Source organism: Pieris napi, chromosome 7 (genome assembly GCF_905475465.1).
Source record: "Pieris napi chromosome 7, ilPieNapi1.2, whole genome shotgun sequence".
Taxonomy (NCBI): domain Eukaryota; kingdom Metazoa; phylum Arthropoda; class Insecta; order Lepidoptera; family Pieridae; genus Pieris; species Pieris napi.
In genome coordinates this window covers 1,777,636-1,799,001 of record NC_062240.1, presented here as the reverse complement: position 1 = coordinate 1,799,001, position 21,366 = coordinate 1,777,636, and the positions used below count along the sequence as shown (strand labels likewise).

The 21,366-nt window shown below is 36.0% G+C and overlaps 1 protein-coding gene across 3 annotated transcripts in view; it reads left to right on the top strand.

Moving 5' to 3' along the window:
* Positions 1 to 21,366, top strand: part of LOC125050805 (protein peste-like) — a 62,086-nt gene that overhangs the window by 38,571 nt on the left and 2,149 nt on the right. For 2 of the 3 annotated variants that reach the window (XM_047650828.1, XM_047650827.1), the window contains exons 3-10: positions 6,603 to 6,741; positions 10,684 to 10,844; positions 11,894 to 12,109; positions 15,293 to 15,424; positions 15,958 to 16,129; positions 17,898 to 18,100; positions 19,813 to 19,886; positions 20,387 to 20,662. In XM_047650828.1, coding sequence (XP_047506784.1) covers positions 6,603 to 6,741; positions 10,684 to 10,844; positions 11,894 to 12,109; positions 15,293 to 15,424; positions 15,958 to 16,129; positions 17,898 to 18,100; positions 19,813 to 19,886; positions 20,387 to 20,662 — 1,373 coding nt within the window. Of the gene's footprint in view, positions 1 to 6,602; positions 6,742 to 10,683; positions 10,845 to 11,893; positions 12,110 to 15,292; positions 15,425 to 15,957; positions 16,130 to 17,897; positions 18,101 to 19,812; positions 19,887 to 20,386; positions 20,684 to 21,366 lie in introns of all 3 variants that reach the window. The other variant, XM_047650829.1, reaches the window with a different exon arrangement.

The following is a 21,366-nucleotide window of genomic DNA, read 5'->3' as shown; positions in this document are numbered from 1 at the left end:
CCTGTGGCCAGTTTATGGTTATATAATCTTTTTTCTGCTATAACTTTGAATTTCAGAAACATTTGTACAATTTGTTTGCACAGACTAGTAACAGTTATAATAAAAAAAATAAAAAAATAGATTTCTTCCTATATTCGAGTTCTACATTAGATTACATTAAGTCCATGTCATTTTTTTTATTTTAAAAGGCACTCTAACGAAACACATACAAACACATGACATAGAAAACAAGATACATGCATGTGCATCAATAACAAGTGTGCACAACAGTTAAAGGGAAACATTACAATGTAGAAGAGAAAATAACTTAAACATTAAAAGTAAAAAACAAACTAGATAAAAAAAATACAAACGTGCAATTTACAAATATATATATTAAAAAAAAACTATAATTTTCTACTTTGCAATTATCACTATTGGTCACGGATCAACAGTGGCTGCAGCATCTTACGCCTGAAGACATGGAGACTGTCATTAAATGGATCTGCTTGGCATGTACTCAGAACGTCGTATTATGTCGATAGAGATCTGTATAGAGATTATGTCATACAATAGAACACAGACGCAATATTTGAGAGTTCGACAGCGCCCACGCGCTTGGGCCGCCGTTACCAGCGCTATGACCATCATTTTTCTTCTTTTCATTTCGTAATAAGACCCCTGAAGAACCGCCATACTGGTACAAATGACCCACTATTTTGTGTCACTATCTCCCGGCCTATCAAAATTAGACCACCTAAAATGGCACATTTGAACGTTAAATAAAACATAAAGATGATTCTAGTCGCTCCTTCCAAAAGATAGTTTCGTGTGAAGATAGAAGAATGGGAAAGAAACTCCACACTTACTCTTTTAAGTTTACTATGCTTACTCTTTTAGGTTTTACAATATTTTGTATACATTAGTTAAATAATTATAATATGTGAAGACAATGTACTCCTAGAATAAAACTACTATACTAAAATAGCACATGCACACACGTAGCATGATGTCACAATGTAGCATTTAAAAATCCCGTGGCGCTTCAACCTTTGGTATTCGGCCTATTTCTGTATCTATTTCCTGATCACCTTTTTCCATGAATGCAATTAAGTTCGGCCTTCCGTGCTTGACACAGCCTGTCAAATTTTTGGGTCTATGGCACGTCGGTTTGTACGACGTTTTTCTTCAAGCGAGGAAATGCGCATTGGTCAGGATTTGTAAGTTACTTCAAGGATGAAAATCGCACAAAAAAGCTATGCTAACAGGGCTTGCAATATAGCCCTCATTAAATGGACTTCAGCACAAAGAGTAGTTTCCAATTCGATACCCGTAGAGATCAAAGAGTGAAGATATATTTATTTCTCGTTTTTTCAACATTATTAATGTGTCCAAAGAATTGTGTAGATTCCAGTAGTGATACCGTCAGAGATCTCAATCTCAATGAGTTTTGAGAAATACATCAAATTTGCATACAACACCGCCAGGTTCTGTTTCGTTGTCGCTATTAGAAGTTGCAAAGAACGACTCTGATCCTTTTTGACATTCTACACATTCTATCTTATCTAATATAGGAGAATAAATTCTGTTCAGTGGTTTTAAAGTTTATCTATTACAAACAATAACCATTTCTCTAGAGTACTTTAAAATTATTTTTTTTGACGAATGTTTGTATTCGTACATTCTTCGCTTTAAGTAAAAAGCTTTTATATAATTAAATTCTTGCTTCGCTCGAATTGAATTCGCAGAATTTTCAAAATGCTATTTGATAGGAATTGCTTTGATAAAACTATAAAATGACAATTTAGCTAAAGATAGAGAGATCACAACTTTTGAAAAACTTTTAACGAGACGTAAACATTTAGGTATTTTAAGCATTTTTGAAAATTTAATTCGATTTTTTTAACTAACTTATTTAATTTTACGTATGCACATGGGTCAATCCCATTACCACATCTCTATAGATATTTTTTTCCAACCAACCGAGTTTTTTGACCTGAAACAATTTTCTTCGCCGGGAATTGAACCAAGGACCTGGGGCGGAAAGACACAGATTTATTGATACGATTATGAAAACATTATTAGTTAAAAATTCGTAAAATTAATATTATTTATTTCGTTTCCTAGATGTTGAAGTACCTACAAATGTTTATCTATCACCTTTATAAACAATAGATAATAGAGCTATCAATGCAAAATACTTCCAATGATATAACAGAAACTAATTAAACATTATTATTAGAGCAGTGTTGGCCTAGTGGCTTTTTTTTTTTTTTTTTTTTTTTTTATAATATATCACTTTTCTACTCCCCTGCCATATTGTCCAGGGACCTTTGCACATCACACGTCTCGCGAAAGACGCCCCGGCTACATCTGTAATATTTTTGTTAACAATATTCATGGGCGAGCCGGGACGCAATTCCTCGCGAGACCCGTTCTTGGGGTTTTATTTGCCGCCTTTTTATATTCCACAATTTTTTCGCAGAACCGTTCCAGGCACGATCTGTGCTTTATTAACATGTCCTGTAGGCCGTTACGGTCTACAGTCATCTGCATTTGTTGCTCCAGGTCGTGCCTGGACGATGCGAAAATAGGGCAATGTATGAGCACATGTTCTACTGTTTGTTCTTCATCGCCGCAGTCACATGCTGGGCTTGTCCTAATTTTAAACCTATGAAGGTAATGTGCAAAGGCTCCGTGCCCTGTAAGAATTTGCGCCATCTGGGGTGTGAAACGCTTCTCTTTTATTAATTTGTACGCAGTTCTAACATTTGCGATAAATAATTTTGTAGTTCCAGCTGTTTCACCCCCCAGGTAGCGTTCATTCCATACATCTAGAGTCTTTTGCCTTATCTGATGTTTTACATATGACAGGGGGTATGCGGCGTATTCAGGTTTTGACCTTAGTCTTTCCGCCGCTTCTTTTGCTAACGTGTCCGCCCTCTCGTTCCCTGGCGTACCAACGTGCGCCTTTACCCAGAAGAGGCTTATATGAGTTCCTCTTTTGCGGCACTCTTCCAGGCTCCGGCGGATCTCGGCTACCTGGGGATCGAGAGATCGTCCACTCACAATAGCATCTAATGCTGACCTAGAATCACTGTATATTTTAGCGTCACGCTTATTTTTATTTATGTGGCTAGTCGCGTTTCGTAGTGCCGTCAATTCAGCTTGAAAAACTGTGCAGTGGGGCGCCATCTTAATCATCTTGCTATTTATTTCCATTCCATCTTTCCATTCCGTCCAAGCGGCACCCACTCCTATACTTGTTTTGCTGCCGTCCGTATAGATTTGTGTGCCGCCGTGTCCTTCGATTTCTTCCGGATTGGTGAGCATCTTGTAGTCCAGTTTTGTTTGTTTCGCCGGGTGTGGGAGATCTACGTATTTCACTCTCCTCTCTAATTCTTCGCCCTCCAGTATTTCCGTGCTGACCCCCCTTCTTATCTCGTATAAGGCAGCGGCTTCTTGAATACGGAGGTCTAGTGGAAGTATCCCGGCCAGTAGGGTTGCTGCGTGTAATGATGTCGTCCTATAAGTTTTTGCTACTTTTTGGGCAAAGCCCCTTTGAAGATGATTTAGTTTTCTGCGTACACAGATTTTATTTGTCGCGGGAGCCCACACCGCGGCCGCATACATTACGATTGGTTCAATAACGGCAGTGTACGCGGTCGCGATAACTTGCTGGTTTAGTCCCCATTCGATCTTCGCGGCTTTGGCCAGCTGCTTATATATCTGGATGGCCTTCCGGCATACCCTCTCCACATGTCTGTTAAACGTGAGTCTAGCATCCACATCAACTCCGAGAATTCGAATGTGGTTATCCATCTGTATCGGTACATTATTCATATTTAGCCGTGGGGTATCATACTTCAGTTTGCGCGTCACCACCATGGCTTTGGTCTTGTGTGGCGCAAACTTCAGTTTCTATCAGTAACTATCAGTATTTCTTCAGTAACTATCCATTACTTTCCTTAGTTTTAATGGGCATTGTTCTTCTGCCAGTCGGACTCTAATTTGCGGCCACCAAGCGCTGTCAAATGCGCCCTCTATATCGAGTGATACGATTGTTAGTATCTTCTTTTGTTTCAGCTTTGCGCGTATATGTGTGACTGCGTCATATAGGGCGTCTTCAGTGCTCCGCTGGGGCATGAATCCGTATTGGATTTTCGAGGTTTTCGGGACTAGATGCCACTTTAGCCGAGCGATTATCATTTTTTCGTATACTTTGCCTAGAAGAGGTAGTAAGCCTATGGGTCTGTAAGACTTCGGGTTTGTATAATCTGTCTTACCAGGTTTGCGCAATACAATTATTGTAGCCTTTTTCCACAATTTGGGGAAGTACCCTAGCTCCAGGCATTTATTTAGGACGGTGAGGAATAAGTTAGGCGCCGCGTTTATCGCGTGCCAACTTATGTCCGCCGTTATGCCATCTTCTCCGGGGGCCTTCCTCGGGTTGAAACTGAGAGCGGCGGTTTCGAGTTCAGTCATTGTAAAAGGGGGATCATAGACTAAGTTATGTCCCTCTTTATTTACTGTGTTTGCTCTTCTTCTTATCAATTTGTGGTCTTCAGTTTCATCCTCACTAGTGTCTTCCGGGAAGAAGGTTCTTGCCAAGGTCTCCGCTGACTCCCTTTCGCTAATGTATCTCTAGGTCTTCAGCGTAGTGGCTTCAGCGTTCGATCCCCGGCTGTGCACCAATGGACTTTTTTTCTATGTGCGCATTTAACATTTGCTCGAACGGTGAAGGAAAACATCGTGAGGAAACCGACATGTCTTAGACCCAAAAAGTCGACTGATCACCTACTAGCCCATTAGATTTAAGAATAGCGCCACTGTTTTTTTTAATTAAACATAATTACCCTAGCTCATATTAGCACAAGTGCATGCGCAGGTCCAATTGAAATGTGACCATGAATACACATCAAAGATTAATCTATAAGCTTAATCTATGGCCTCAAATCAATCAGACTAATTGTCGCGTTATTGGAATAAATTAGACATTATTTGTATTCAAACATATGCTTCGATAATCACAAAATAAATAAATTCGCTAATTTTGATTGATGTGACTGCCATTACGATTGAAATGATCTTTTTGGATTGAAAGATAAATATAAAATTATTATTATATTAAATACGTAAATATTAATGTTTACATATTCTTACACAAAAGTTTCGCTATCATGCTCCTTGAACATACACAATATCGAGTAAGTAGAAGATATTTCTTACAATCATTTAGTTATAACAATATTAGTGTTTTATTTGTCATTAGTAAGATTAATTCTCGAAACCATCTGCCTCATATGGTAGGTATCCTAACTTCATAGGGATTTAGCTTTGAACAAATTAAGTTTAAGCATAATTAATAACGCAACGGAAAGCTCATACTTGCTGAGAGATAATGAGACTGTAAAGAGCGGACCGTATCTCCCTCCTTCTACTGTCTTCTATGTTTGCCATAGTCATTTTGTATGATGATTTGATATTTTAAAAGAGTACCGAGGGTGTTTTGTACCGGCTTTTTCTCTCGGCCTACACCGTCTTATTTGCCGATAAGTAGGAATGTCTACCCATACAAATTTAATGACGTGGAATAAGTGATACCTGTATCTTATATTCCATAATAAATATATTTTTATATTTTGTACGTTCCAATCAATTATCACCGCTGCCGAAAACATAACGTTTTTGCTGTGTATTCGACTCGCATTATCCAGCGTTAAGAAGCTCCCATTCTCCGCTTACTCGCAGCTAGCAGCTATAGTTTTCTTGACCTGCCCTGCGATTCTGTAACTCACTTCACGAACTCACACAGCGGTTTTCGAATCGGCGGTCGCTCTCAAATTAGTCGTGAAGCAGTCATTTTATGATTTGGCATTCTGATAAACAATAAACTACAAGCTCCCACCTTTTCAGAATGCCAAATCATAAAATGACTGCTTCACGACTGATTTGAGAGCGACCGCCGATGCGAAAACCGCTGTGTGAGTTCGTGAAGTGAGTTACAGAATCGCAGGGCTGTTTGTGAAGCGTAGGGAATTATACTATGATTTAAAATATACTTAGCAGTGATTGGATTGATGAGCACAAGGTTTTCTGTTAATTGTATAAAAGATACTTAATTATTGTATAATATTTTTAGTTGATTGGCCATGTATATATATATATATAAAACGTCAATATATATATATATATATCTAAAGTCTTTTTTGGCGTTCATAAGTGTACATTGTGGTACTTATATGAATAAACGATTTTGACTTTGACTAAGCTGTAAATAAATCAATCAATGTAAAACAAACTAGAAATGACCATTCGATTCACATGGTATACAGCGCTCAAAGTGCCGTGGTTCGAAATGGAACTAATTTAACGAACGAAATAATAATATACTATTTTCGATTTTTTCGGTCAATATATTTTTTTTATATAACAAAAGCATACGGGCTCACCTGATGTTAAGTGCCACCGCCGCCCATTGCCAGAGGGTTCGCAAGTTCGTTCCCAGCCTTTAAATTATGAATGGAATCGAACGATAATACCAAGTAGATATCGATATACGAAATATTTATGACCATGTTTCTTAACATTTACTGAGGTTAACAAAATTTAAATGATTTCAGCAAGTAGCCCTGAAACCAGATGCAAGATCATTCCGTGATTGGGTGGCGCCGACAGTACCTCTCTTCTTCGAGGTGTATCTTTTTAACTGGACCAACCCGGAGAACTTTCCGGAAGAGATTCCCAATTTGGAAGAGTTAGGTAAGATTTATTAAGGAAAGCTCCAACTATAAATAACCAATATCAAACATATTCAACACTAAGAACATTCTACGTGACCCAAATACACTTACTACCTAAAATTAATTCAATCTAATTTTTAAACTAAATATCAAATTCGTCTTTTTCTGTCAAATTAATTCTACGTTGTGCTGAAAAGGGACAGATGAGTTTAAGGTCTGCTTCATGTTAGTTCCTATACTGTGAGAAATAGATAGACTTTTTGTAAATATTTATTTATTTTTATTTTGTGTGGTTTTTTTCTATCGAGTAATCTGTAATGGTAGCTTATTTTGTTAAATAAATGAATTATTAAAAATAAATAAAAAGCAAAACGAAATGAGACTGATTTGTTTTTGATCAATAAGGTGGTAATGTTTTACATTTTCACATCAATATAGTAAATAATGTATAAACGCCTTATTGCCAAAACAAATAATGTAAACATAAGAATGAAACAGCCATACAATAAATACACAAAAATAGTGAATAATTTAAATCAGTATACCTAACATTTACAACAAAATTGATACAGTTTCCTTCCCTGTGGTTAGCGGGATAAATTATCCAAAACCGGCTTGCAAACCGAAAATTATTATAGAAAATAAAAGAAGTTTTCGATGTTAACAAAAACCATAACACGTTTTGTAACCTTCATACCACCCCAAGACGTAGTTAGTTTTCTCCTGGTTTGCATATTTGACTGTAGATTCCGAGTCGGAGCTGGATAAAATATAAGGTTAGGTTAGATCAGAGTTCCCCAAACTTTTTTGTGTCGTAGACCCCTTGCCATGTTTTTCCGTGTTGGGTAGACCCCCTACTTACTGATATTGATTTCCTGTAAATTTCTAACTGTAGTGAAGTTTAGTGTTAAAGTAAAAACACATGTTAATCTATACATTTATTAATTGAATTTAAATTAAAACTACTCAAAATATTTTTTTTTATCTGATATGTAGGTACTTTTATAAATAATGTATATGTTTTGATATTATAAGATAGTATGATGTAAGTAAATAGGTACAATCAGTGTATGTGTTGAGATCCACTACCGTGGACCCCCATTTTCATTTCATGGACCCCCAAATTTTTTTTCATACATATGTCATAGACCCCTAGGGGTCGATATAGACCACTTTGGGAATCACTGGGTTAGATTAAGATTTTTTTATTTTGCTCATAAAGGTTTGTTCCTCTTACTTTGATTTTGTTCCCTTTGGCCGTGGGGTTCAAGTGCACAGGCGCTAATTAAAGATTTAAGTTGGCACCTGGTAGATAGTACCGGTGACACCACAGCTGGTGCTTTCCTCGCTCAACGAATCACAATACAGCGAGGAAATTCTGCTAGCGTTAAAAGTAACTGCCACAGGGACCAAACTTATTAAATTTTTATTTAGTATTGTCTTTGATTGACATAACCTTTACACATTTAATGAAAAAACTTTTTACCGGATTAAAGTTATGTATTATTATAAATTTACAATTATTTAACATAATTTTAAATTTATCCGACGTTTCGCGTGCTTTACAGCGTGCGTATAACATTTACAACAAATTTGATACAACAGATTTAATCCGGTGAAAAGTTTTTTCTTTAAATTTTTATTTATCAACTAGCAAACTCGGCGAACTCCGTTTCGCCACCAGATGGCTTCGTTTTATGTAACACTTCGTTTGGTGATCCCGCTTTTCTGTTGAAATTTTTCCTGAATTTTTGCTATAAACCTCACGGAGCCCGAGACCTTTCCAACGAATGCAAAACCGTGGAAATCGGTCCGTGCGTTCTGGAGTTATAGCGTCAGGAAGGAAAACCCGACTTATTTTTATATAGTAGACTAGCCGTTTCGCGCCCGCTTTGCTGGACGAATTAAAATAAATTTTATGTTTCATTATTTTATTTTTTTTCATATTTTTATTATTCTTCTTTTTAACTTCCCGCTAAGAAAATTGAAATATTTCGAAAATCGAGTTTTTAACAGATGTTGACGTTTAGAGGTTCTAGGAAGCCTCCCCGAATGTTTCCGCGGTGAAGTCCGTATGGATAAATTTTCATAAAAGTAAAACAGCAATAAAAAATGAAGGAACGTTGGAATTTAATAAATAAATAGCCATAAACCATCTAAAAATTTCGCATCGAATGGTGGTAGTTTCATGTCGATACGATCAGTGGTTTAGGCGTGATTGAGCCTCAAACGAAGACCATTTTCATTATATATATATAGATAGATTTGTAATTATTATAAATATGTAGGTTTTGAATATTGTAAATACTGTGTATTTGTGTATTGGTTTAATATTTAATTTCCACATATACATAAGACAGTAAGAAGTAACACCAGTTTTATTGGATTAGCTGTTCTGCGCATGATACGCTCATGCACTTTTCAGTAGGTACTCACTGTAGCGCTTTTATTATTGAAGTCGGAATTCCATTCCAAATTACTATTACGACAGGATCGGCGACTGGATTGCACATATAAGTATCTTAGATGGCTTCAATAAGATTACAAAAAGTCCAGGAGAATTCAACAAAAATCTCAAAATTGAGATAAAAATTATTTTGTTTCACAGTCCTATAACCTCTTAAAAAAGATAAAACATTTATCGTATACGTAATAGTGTTATCTAGTTTCAAAGTTAAATAATATTGTGCTATTGAACTTTGATGTTTCCGTCCATGTATTAGTGATTATTAGTTTAGCGCTGCGTATAATTTCTTTGTTGTTCATAAAACAGTCTAAAAAACTGAATCCCATAAAATAATTATATACTACCCAAAAATTTACGAGGCTTAAAGAATGTGCGGAAAGAGAAGTATCGTGGGATTTGAGGTCGCTGCAGTACCCAATTACATAAAAGTATACTTATAAAATTTTTGTGAATATAATGAAGATGAGTAGACATAGATAACATTTATTACCAACGAAACACACAAAATAATAATAATAATCAAAAAAGAATATATACATATTTTTTTGTTATTTACAAAAAAAAAATGGAACGAAAAATAAAGACATAAGGTGTAATTTGTGTGTTGTGGTTGTAACTAGCCCTGGCTCAGCATTTTGCTCTGGAGCAGACATCTTCCACAGCACACACACTAGTAGTGTTGGCCTAGTGGTTTCTACGTGCGATCCCTGGATCGTAAGCTCAATCCCAGGCTGTGCACCAATGAACTTTCTGTCTATGCGTAGATAAATCTCGCTCGTACGGTGAAAGAAAACATCAACCGGCATTCCCTAGACCCAAAACAGTCGACGGTGTGTGTCAATACTTGCCTATTAAAAATTATCACGGACAGATACATAAATCTGAAGCCCAAAAGTAAAAGGTTCAGGTCTCGACGCAGTTAATGCCACATCTTTCGCTCACTGCAACTTTATAAATTAAACTTTATTGGTAATTTACGGTCACATTCATAAAAACTTAAGTTTCTTATCATTTCTTTTACTTTCGAATAATTCATTATTAATTTCATTTTGCAGCTAATCATTCTTAACCTTGAGACACTACTTTATTATAGAGCGTAATCATATACCTAAGTCTAACCCTAGCAGCTAATTGGAACTGCATCTGTTATTTATCAATTGTGGACTTGTGTAGGGTTCTTTGTAGTGGTAAATTAAATTATACAAAATATATCCGTCCAGTTCCTTAAAGGATTCAGTATTTTAAATTAAACAACTACTACGGATTTTCAAATTCTATTGTTACCTAGACAGAATTGCGACAACTCGTTACCTCTTGGGTCAAAACTAACTCGATTTTAACAGAATTGCCAATTTTTGGTCTCAGATTTTAACATACACTTCGTCGATTTAGAGTCTACATGACAGTTTACTGATGTTTGCCTCCACCGTGCGAGCAAGTTGCACAAGTTCATAGGAGCTAAAATCCTCAATCTTCCATAAAATCACATTACAGGTCCGTACGTATTCCGGGAGCACCGGCATCACGTGAACATCTCTTGGTTTCCGGAGAACGGTACGATGGCGTACATGACACAGCGGAGTTGGCATTACGACGCGGAGGCCAGTAATGGCACTCTTGATGACAATGTTACCATCATCAATGTCATTGCTGCTGTAAGTCTTAATTTAACAGATAACAATTTTAGTCCTAGGTCCGTTCTTCTGGAAAATGGAAAGAAGAGATCTATGCGTAGAGAAGCGAATTATTGTTATCCAAAGTTGAGGCTTTAATACTCATAAAAACCGCAGTAAACATCTTTGCATAGCTGAAAATAACTACAAGAAAATCGCCTTTGTGTATATAATATAAATATGTATTTTTATATTTAAGACGAATGTTTGCAAGCAGCATGTTCGTACACTTATTTTGATCTAACTTCAACAATCAAGAATGAATAGTGAAAACATCCTTTTTTAGGTCTGACGACTCATTAGTCTAGTGGTCTAGCGAATCCATGGGTCCCAGATTGTAATCCCAAGTGTTTACGAGCACTTTCTAAGAAAACGCATTTGACAACTATAAATTTATATAGGGAAATGTACGAGGCGTTGCAATACCATGTATTTTAATACACACTTTTCTGTAGGAGTAGGCAGAGATCTCAGATCTCTATCGGAGAGTTTATTGCCAGTTCTTCTCGTCCGTTCTACGCCCTTAATTTGAGAACTGGCAGTAAATGTAAAATTAGAAGCATTTAGCACTTAATATGTATTTTTTTAACGTTCATAAGTGTACCTAAATGAATAAATGATTTTGACTTTGACCATCGCTTTAACCATCTTCAAGATTATGACGACTGATTGGTCTAGTGGTTAGCACCCCTGACTGCGAATCCATGGGTCCCGGGTTCGATCCCCGGCTGAGACGAACATCGATGTGATGAGCATTTGCTGTTGTGCTTAGGTCTTGGGTGTTTAAATATGTATTTATATGTATATCTATCTATAATATTTATGTATATCCGTTGCCTAGTACTATCTACCTACCTAGTACTACTAGTAATAACACAAGCTTCACCAGCTTAGGCATGGGACTAGGTCAATGGTGTAAATTGTCTTTAAAAAAAAAAGAAAGCTTTAAAACAATGAATTCAATGATTTATTTGATTTTATCTTGTTCTCGTTAATATTATACAAATAAAACACCTTTAATCTGTTTCCAGTCAGCAATATACCGTGCTAAGTATTGGGGCTACCTTCGTCAGAAGACTTTGTCTATGGCACTGGCCATGTTTGGACAGGGCATATCAGTCTCCAAATTGGCTGGGGAGCTCATGTTTGAAGGGTATGATGACCCTCTAATGGATATTGCTAAGAATCTTCCCGCCAGCACAACAGGAGGTGCACCACCACTGGATAGATTTGGACTGTTTTATGGGGTAAGTTTTGTAATTATCACTTTTTGAAATTGCCTTGTGCGTTGAGGTTCACAATCTTTCGACAGTTCATAATCTCGCGAGATAGATTACAATCTAACGGTGTTTACAATTTTACGGTGACATATACATTATACATGTGTGCGCTATGTGTTCCCTTGGTTTGGCCTATTTTTTTGTCTTATTTACATGCTAATCTCGTGCTAAATAAGTATTATTGCTTACTGATTTCAGTGTTTAGAATAATGGATTTTCGGTTTAAGTTTCAAATATAAGCAGTGTCAGTTTAGTGGTGAGCATTCTCAAATCCTAAATACAGGTACTGCTGGGCATTGCAGGTGCGCTAGACACAGAACTCTGTTTATCAAAGAAATACAAAACAGCAAATATTTATTGTCATAAATTTTATTTATTTATAAATTATCTTATAGATATAAGTCAAGTCAAATTCAAAATATCTTTATTCATATAGGTAAACAAGTTAAATTAATTGTAAATTTACATTTACTACCAGTTCGCAAGTCAAGGGCGTAGAGCGGGCAAGAAGAACTGACAAGAAACTGTCCGACACTCTTTTTAATCGCTAAGTTTTGAGTCATACAAATGGTTTTCTAGAGAACGTTGAGTGTCACCGTAACGTCAAATAGCGGTGCTTTCATTTGCATGACAGCCGTCATAGCGGTGATAAACAGTAGTTCAACGTTTTTCGCCTGTAGCGGTGCACATATTTTATTAATACAATGACATGACATGACACTTAGTACATTAATAGATAATAATTAAGGAGGCGAGGTAGCTAAATGGCGTAATTCAACGGCGCCGTCGAGACCTATCAAAATCGAAAGATAAAATAATTTCGAAAAGAAAAGCTCGTATGGTAAAAACCATTTTAGCGGTGGGTTTGTGGGTGGGTGGTATAATAAAAGAAAATTGAAATTAATCATTAAAAAAAATTAATATTTTAAAGAAAAAATGGTAATAAATAGAAATCGGTCGATTTTGATATACTAATTATGTAGGTGTCTCGGTGGACCTTGATTGGAACACCTCCAAGTAATTTTTGCTGCCGGAATTGCGTCTTAGTATTAAAAAAATGTTTTAAAATTTTGTATAATGTATTGAAATTCGTAAACAAACCGTACATTTTCTACTTCTCTATTGGTTATTCGAGATGTGACATTCTGCATAATCGGGTTTTTAATTAATCGATTGTTTTTTTAGCATGAAAAATCGATGAATAAATAAATAATGGATTTTTTAAATATTTATAGTCCGTTTTAGCCCTAAGTCCTCCCGATTCCTAAGATATTTCCTCACACCCTCTTCGGTAAGGTGACAATGTCTACATAAATGGTATTGTAGTTAGCGAAAACCAGATATATTGTCGAATTACCCAGATAATTCGTGTTCGTATTTCAAATGAACCTTAGGGTAAAATAGGTCTGGTCCTGCTCCATAGGACAATCATAGAGCCTGGACAAAATCAAATTGGTTTCTGATTTATTGCTTTAACATATTTTTGTTATTATTATTATTTTTTTTTTAATTTATAATGCTACAAATGTAATTTTTTTTTTGTATCTCACACACTGTTTTGTTGTGTTTTTTTAAAATTTTTATTACTCTTTAATGTTAATATTCTACGGTTTCGATATTTGTAAATATGTGAGGAACATGTATACTAACTTTTTTAGTATAGTAGTTTATTCTAAGAGTACATTGTCTTCACATATAATTATTTAACAAATGTAACAAAATATTGTAAACCTATTTTAAAAGAGTAAGTGTGAAGTTTCTTGCCCATTCTTCTCCACACGAAACTACCTTTTGGAAGGGGCAACTAAAATCTTCTTTATATTTTTTTTTGACGTTAAAAAGTGCCATTTTAGATGGTCTAATTGAAATAAATGATAATATATATAATTCAATACCGTAAATAATTGGAAATAAAGTTTAACATTTACGAAGTGCAAAAGTTTATCATAAATAATCCTTCAACGAGAAATGAAACGAAAACAATGTTGATAAACAAGTCATTGAGTGTTATATTGCAATGTCTGCAATTTAAACTTTATCCAATTGACTGAGTGATGGACAAGAATCAATCATAACGAAGCGTTAATAGACGTTCATACTAATAATAACACAATTGCTTGTTATCAATGATTTTGAAGGACAAGTATTATTGTTTGGTTTCCGATTTTGTATAATAATAAGTTTATAGTACCTACCGAGAATACCTTAGTAATCCTTCAATATAATTTAGTATCTTAGACATAATTGCAGGGCACGTCGCATTGTAATGATCACTTACTTTTCTATTGTTGCAATTAAATTCAACCCTGTTCAACCCTAAAACTCCTACCTATCTCAAAAATGATTTCAAATTTTTGGGAACCCATAACTATAACTACCTATAGCTTACGATCTTCCGAAAACTATATCCTTGAAATCCCATCTCATAACTCCTCCTTTCTTGGCGAGTCCTTTAAGGTCTCTGTCCCTATTCGCTTAGCTCCTTCTCTATCTTCCTTTAAATTTCTTCTGTACAAACATTACCTGTCCACATCGTATCCCTAACTTTCCTACTAACTACTAACTGACGTGAGACTGATCTTAAATTAAATTATTATGATTCATGTGCACTTTTACTTTTTATTTTTCATGTATCCCTTATTAGTTTCGTTTGTTTTTTGTTCCTGTTTAGTTTCTTTTTTTTCTTAATAACTATATGTTATATGTATTTTTGCACCTCTTGCCTTATCTAATTTAGTACATTTTTTTTTCTTTTCTCACAGTGGTTGCCTGGAAGACAAAATAAAAATTCTTAACTTTTATTATTATACTTGAACAAAAACACTAGATTAGGATGGTTTTAATACCGTAAATCATAAGTCAATACCCTAGTGTTACCATGAACAACAACATTTATACACAACGATAGATAAGACAAAAACATACCGAAGATTTATAATTTTTTTACAACACCTATACAGAAATATATGATACGGAAAAATAGCAACCCGTTGCCCAAAATTGGTTCTAATATATACACATTAATCATGTATAAAAAAGATAAAAATTTAACGATTAAAAGAGATGGAATGTTTATGGCCAATTATCAATAAACATTCTGATTTTAATTAGACTTGTTTACCAAGGTTGAGTTATTACCTTGTTTTTCAGAGGAACAATTCCATTGACACCGACGGTTACGTTGAAATAACGACAGGCGAGGTTCCTGGGGTCTTGCCAGGTCAGATAGTTCGGTGGAATCATCTTGACCACCTGCCGTATTACGAGGGATCTTGTTCTAAGGTAATTTAGTATTTTTTGTTTCAAGGGGATAAATGTAAATGTACACTTAAAGATTGGCAGTTCTCAACAACCCAATCAAAGAAAACAAACGCTTTCATTTGATTATAATGTTTAATCTGTGTTGATAACATAATTTAATGTTAAAAAACATGTGTACTTATGTAGACGCGTTAGAAGTTTTCTTTGGCGTAACAAGATAAAAATCTTTTTAATTTTTTTATCTTTCGCCTTATACTACGTCTGTAGAAAAAGCGACACTAACAATAGAAAAAAGGTATTTAATACATTTAAAGTTTTATATAACGCATTATCTAAATATATTTTAAAATGTTGACTATGCTAACTTCACGTTGTCGGTTTTTTGTGACAGTGTGCGCGCACATCGTAAAAATTTACTCTCATCATTTTTCCCTAACGCGCCAAAACAAGTACAACTTCAAAACTAAAATACTAGTTTGATCGTTAATTCAGCTCACGTTTCTATTCTTTAAATGTGTACCTACATAACCCATACATAATATTGATATTTCCAGATGGCTGGTAGTGCGGGTGAGTTTATGCCCCACAACCTGACTGAAGAGTCCCAACTCGAAATCTTCATGGGAGATTTATGTCGTACTGTGTACTTCGACTATTCTGAGACAAGTACCAGTCTGGGGCTCACCTACCATAAGTATGAGCTGACTGAATCCAGCTTTGATTTTTGTAAGTCTGTCCGCCGATATTAAATAATTCGGATATAAAAATGTATATAACTGGTTAGGAATTAACAGTAAGAATTTCACTTAAGAAATATATTCATTAATGTGCTCATCCAGTGCTGTTACAAATATAGGCTGTATCAAAAAAAAAATAGAATTCTGCTATCGCTATTTCGAGGTACAGTAGTCAAGACGCAGCTTTACTTCAAAAATATCTTGAAAAACAGTTTTTATAAGATATAGTATGCTGCTTACTACCTTTTAACACGTTCACTGCGTAACAGGCCGATATCAGCCTGCCGCGGTATTTCCGCTGGTGCGGACGAAGAAATCTATGTCCCTCTCGCTGGTGCGTAACGATTATCTCAGGTGTTTGTAAAAATTCGACAGGGACAAATATATATTTCATCTTGCGGTCAAAATTGTAGGTTTTCCCCATCAAAACATAACGGCAGGCTTTTATCGACCTACCACGCACTGACGCTGCTTTGCATCCGCTGAATGCGGCAGTGGGCCTATTTCAGCCCGCCCACCCAACAGGCAGCTGGCGACCCGATACCGCACAGAGCGCGCGCCCGGCCAATTAGTGTTGTGCTATCTAACTGATCTAACGTAGCGTTCGATAAAATCAACGATGGCAAGCAATATAAGAAAAATACAAATTTTGGAAAATAGAGTAATTCTCCTTGCAGTTATTGACAGTGATAGTGACAGCAGTGAAGAAATATTTTCCACTAAGAAAAATAAAAAGTATTTCTGTTTCCAAGACAGGCATACATTAGTAAAAAAATACATTTTCAGTTCTTTTACGACAATTCTGTTTTATTTTCGATATCCCCTTATTTATCTGTCCCATCACTACTAAAAATATAATCAAGTGCGGTTCAGGTCGACATCGGCCTGCCGCTTTTCCTGCTTTATTGCTCATTTCCTGTTTGTCAGATCCCGGGGCGAATCAAACCTAAGGAAGTTGGGTTCAAGGTCATTCTAACAATATAAAAAAATATATTATACATTATGTTTCCACAAAGTTATAGCAATTTAATCTATCCTAGTGCTGTTGGGTCTAGAAAGACCTGCCACGCACCGGCAGAAATATCATTGGGGGCGCATTTTGGCCCGCCGCCGCACCTGATTAAGAATTATGATTTTACTTGCCGCAGTGAACGTGTTAAGGTCTGGGCTTCAGATTTCTTTACCTGATAGACACCGTCAAGTTTTTGGGTATAAAGCATGAAGAGACTCACGATGTTTACCACAACATCGTGTTTTTGTTTTTTTTTCGTACCACAACTGAGCATTTCTTAAGGCAATTTCTGCCCCGCACCACCACTATGTGGAACCAGCTCTCCACTGAAGTATTTCCGAACCAATTCAACTAAGGGTCCTTCAAGAAAAGAGCGTCCCAATTATTTAAAGGCGCGCATGCGCTTCTGGTAGTGCGATTGTCCATGGGCAGCGGTATCACTTAACATCAGGTGAGCCTTACAAGCGAGTGATAAATGAGCACATAGACAGAAAGCGCATTGGTGCACAGCCGAGGTTCCAATCTACTACCCCAGGGATGGGTCAGACGCGAAAATTACAAGTCCAACACTGCTAATCTTACACTTATAAATAATTAAGAATCCAAATTTTGAGTTGAAAAAGATGAAGGAAGATAAGATCTTTTATCAAAAACTGCTTTTTAACGACGCCATTATGTGATCTATTAAGCTTATTAAACAACTCTGGGTATGCCTCCGAGAGTCTCAATTAAATAATACTTCCAGCACCGTCAACTCCTGACCATACCTGTTTCTGTGACGAGGAGTGTGGCTGGCGCGGCGTGATGAATGTCTCCGCATGTCGGTATGGAGCACCCGCCTTCCTTTCTCTACCACACTTCCTACATGGGGACCAGGAGCTTCGGGACAAGGTCCAGGGACTCAATCCTGACCCTAAGAAACATTCCTTCTACTTTGGCGTTGAACCGGTGAGTCCTTTAAACAAAATTTATGATAATTATGCTAACCTAAGCCTTTCTATATTCTATTTAGTCCAACAAATAAAGTTCTATATATTTTATTAAACACAACTTTAGTCTAAATGTAGTATAAAACATTACTTAAGTTTTCAAAGACAATTTCAACCCCTTTATTAGGTAGATACATTAATGTAAACTAAGTTTATCTTAATATATATAAATTACGTGTTACATTGTTTGTCCGCTATGGACTCCTAAACTAACGAACCGATAACAATCAAATTTGCACACCGTGTGTAGTTTGATCCAACTTAAAAGAAAGGATAGCTTACATCTCAATTTATACCCGCAATATTATTTTATTGCAAAATATTTGTTTATTATTTGATAGTCACAATTCTAACAGATGGCGTTGTGATGAAAGAACCAACGTTTCACATAAGCTACAATTTAATTGCATAACCACCAAAATAGCATGGTGGTCCCCATGACTGGTGTTCTCCTACCGTTTCCCTTGAATAGTTTGCTACTATGTAATATAACAAAAATCTTAGCCACAGCAACGCTTGGCCGGTCTGCTAGTATAGTAATATAAAAATACGGCAGCAACAATTCAATAGTTTAGCGTTTAGTAGCCGATTCTCAACGAAATAAATCATTATTTCGTTGAATCGTATAAAAACTGTCGCAGGCGGGATGTGCAAGGTGTACTTACCTTAACAATAACGATAATTGCACCAACAATGTAGCTATGAAGATGGTATATAGAACGGTCAATCAGTTCATTGAATGGCCAATTAGTAACAGTAGACCTGGTCTACTTCCCCTATTAATCTTGAAGTGACCCTACTATCTTAATTGCGTTCGCGGACTTGTTTATAGTCAGGGTTATTGCAATAAACTAATATCTAAGTTTCTATCGCTTTATGTATATTACATAATCAAACTAAAAGTGTATATTGATAGAAGACGCATTGCTATCTCTTGCACAGACTCTGAAAGTTGTAGATTTTTTTTTGTTTTTATACTTGAACCTAATGTGACAACATTTTGCCAAAGGAACAAATTATTGCGACTTTGAAAACTAATATATTTTTACATAATTGAACGACAGATCTCTAGGTATCTCAGATCTATATAGTAGGTATAGATGCATGTATATACCAATAGACTCGTAGAATACCTGTTGGATCTGGCGCAAATTTTTCTCTTTTCTGTTCCGCGCTTCTTTTATTACAGTGTATAATAACTTAAATTAAAAAAAAACTGTGGCGCTACAACCTCTTTAGGCCTCAAATTTCTGAATCTGTTTCATGATGATTTTTCAATCTAATAAGCAAGTAGGGGATGAGTCTGTGAACACACGCCGTCGCCTTTTAGGGTTTAACATGTCGGTTTCCACACGATGTTTTCCTTCACCGTTCGAGCGAATGTTAACAGCGCACATAGAAAGAAACTCCATTGGTGCACAGCCGGGGATCGAACCTACGACCTCAGGGATGAGAGTCGCACGCTGAAGCCACTAGGCCAACGCTGCACTTTATAATGACTTTACATCTAGAAATGCTACTATTGTCTTAACTTCCAGTTCAATCATGGGGTTATTGATAAATAATTAAACGCCATTTATTTTGATTAGCGACTATATTTTATTGTTTTTATAAATAACACCCTTAGTTTTTATTAGTATGTTATTTTTTCATCGTAATTTAATTCTTCAGAAACTGGGTGTTCCGGTCGACGTGTCGGCGAGGTTTCAGTTCAACGTATACATAGAACCTACACCTAATATTGCGTAAGTTCAAATTAAACTGTATATTAAACTTTTCAAACCGATTAAAATGTTCGTAGTAAGGAATTATTTATAAAAATTAATAATAATAATAAATCGTTTATTTGCAAAGAAAGTAGTACTGAAATTTAAAGACATTGAAACGTCATATTAACTATCATAATGTCAAAATAGTTAGAACAGGTAAGTTATTTATAATTATTTCCAAAACTTATGGTCCAAATACTCTTCCACACTATAAAGGCACCTTGCCTTTAAAAATTTAATCACCTTTCCATTGAAATCATTACACGGCAGTGATCTATAACTTCTGGGAAGGTGATTTAATAGTTTGATATTCATGGTGCTACAATTTGTTGATGTTAAGACATATTAGTTCTAGTACACTGTCTTACCATAGAAATAAGAGCCTTATAACATTTCCATATAATTAAAACATCATTACATTCTGTGTACGCTGCTATATTGTTTATGGCGAATGTAAAATTATATATTTTTTTTAGGATGTTCGAATCGGCTCCACGGATGCTGTTCCCCGTATTCTGGGTTCAGCAGAAAGTGATGATAGATAACAAAATCGCATCGGAATTGCGAATGGTGCGCGCTGTATCGGATTGGGGCGCCACAATATGCGCGTGCGTCGCCCTAACATTCGCGGGGATCATAACACTTGCCTCGTGCTGTAAGAAATCTCAATTAAAGAAACCAAAAGATATTATAGTGACGTTGGAGAGGCCGAGGGACGAAGCCGAAATGAAGTTGAATCCTAGTGAGAAGCAGTGAGTTGTGATATTAAAATTGTAAGGACCTATGTGAGCTCATTGCTTGGAAGTGGATAAATAGCGGATGTTTTATTTTAAAGCCTTAAATCTCTACGATATTCGTGGGCAAGTTCGCACGTTTGAAAGCAATTTAAACTTATAATACTTACCTGTAAACGAAACTGTTTATAAATGTTCTATTTCAACTCCTAGTGGCCTCAGCATGTGACTAATCTGAGGTCCTACGTTCGTTCCCCGGCTGTGCACCAATGGATTTTCTTTCCATGTGCATTTAACATTGGGTGAAGGAGAACATCGTGAGGAAACCGGTATGCCTTAGACCCAAAAGGTCGACGGCGTGTCAGGCGCAGGAGGCTGATCATCCTCTTGCCTATTAGATTGATGATCATGAAACAGATACAGGAATCTGAGGCCCAAACCTAAAAAGGTTGTAGCGCCACTGAGTTTTTTATTGATTTCAATTAATGTTGAAATTGTCCGATATCGAATATCCTTCGAGAGACATTACTAACCATACTAATAAACTTGATTTAACGCTATTGTTATAATAATGAGCTTAAAGTTTGTGCTGTGAAGCTGTGTATATTAAGACAAATACTAATGAAAGCTTCCGTATGAGAAATAAGCTTTCTCAATTGCATGTATTAGTTGTAGCGGATATAGGTTTAATACGCCACTGAACAATGTTATATTGATTGGTT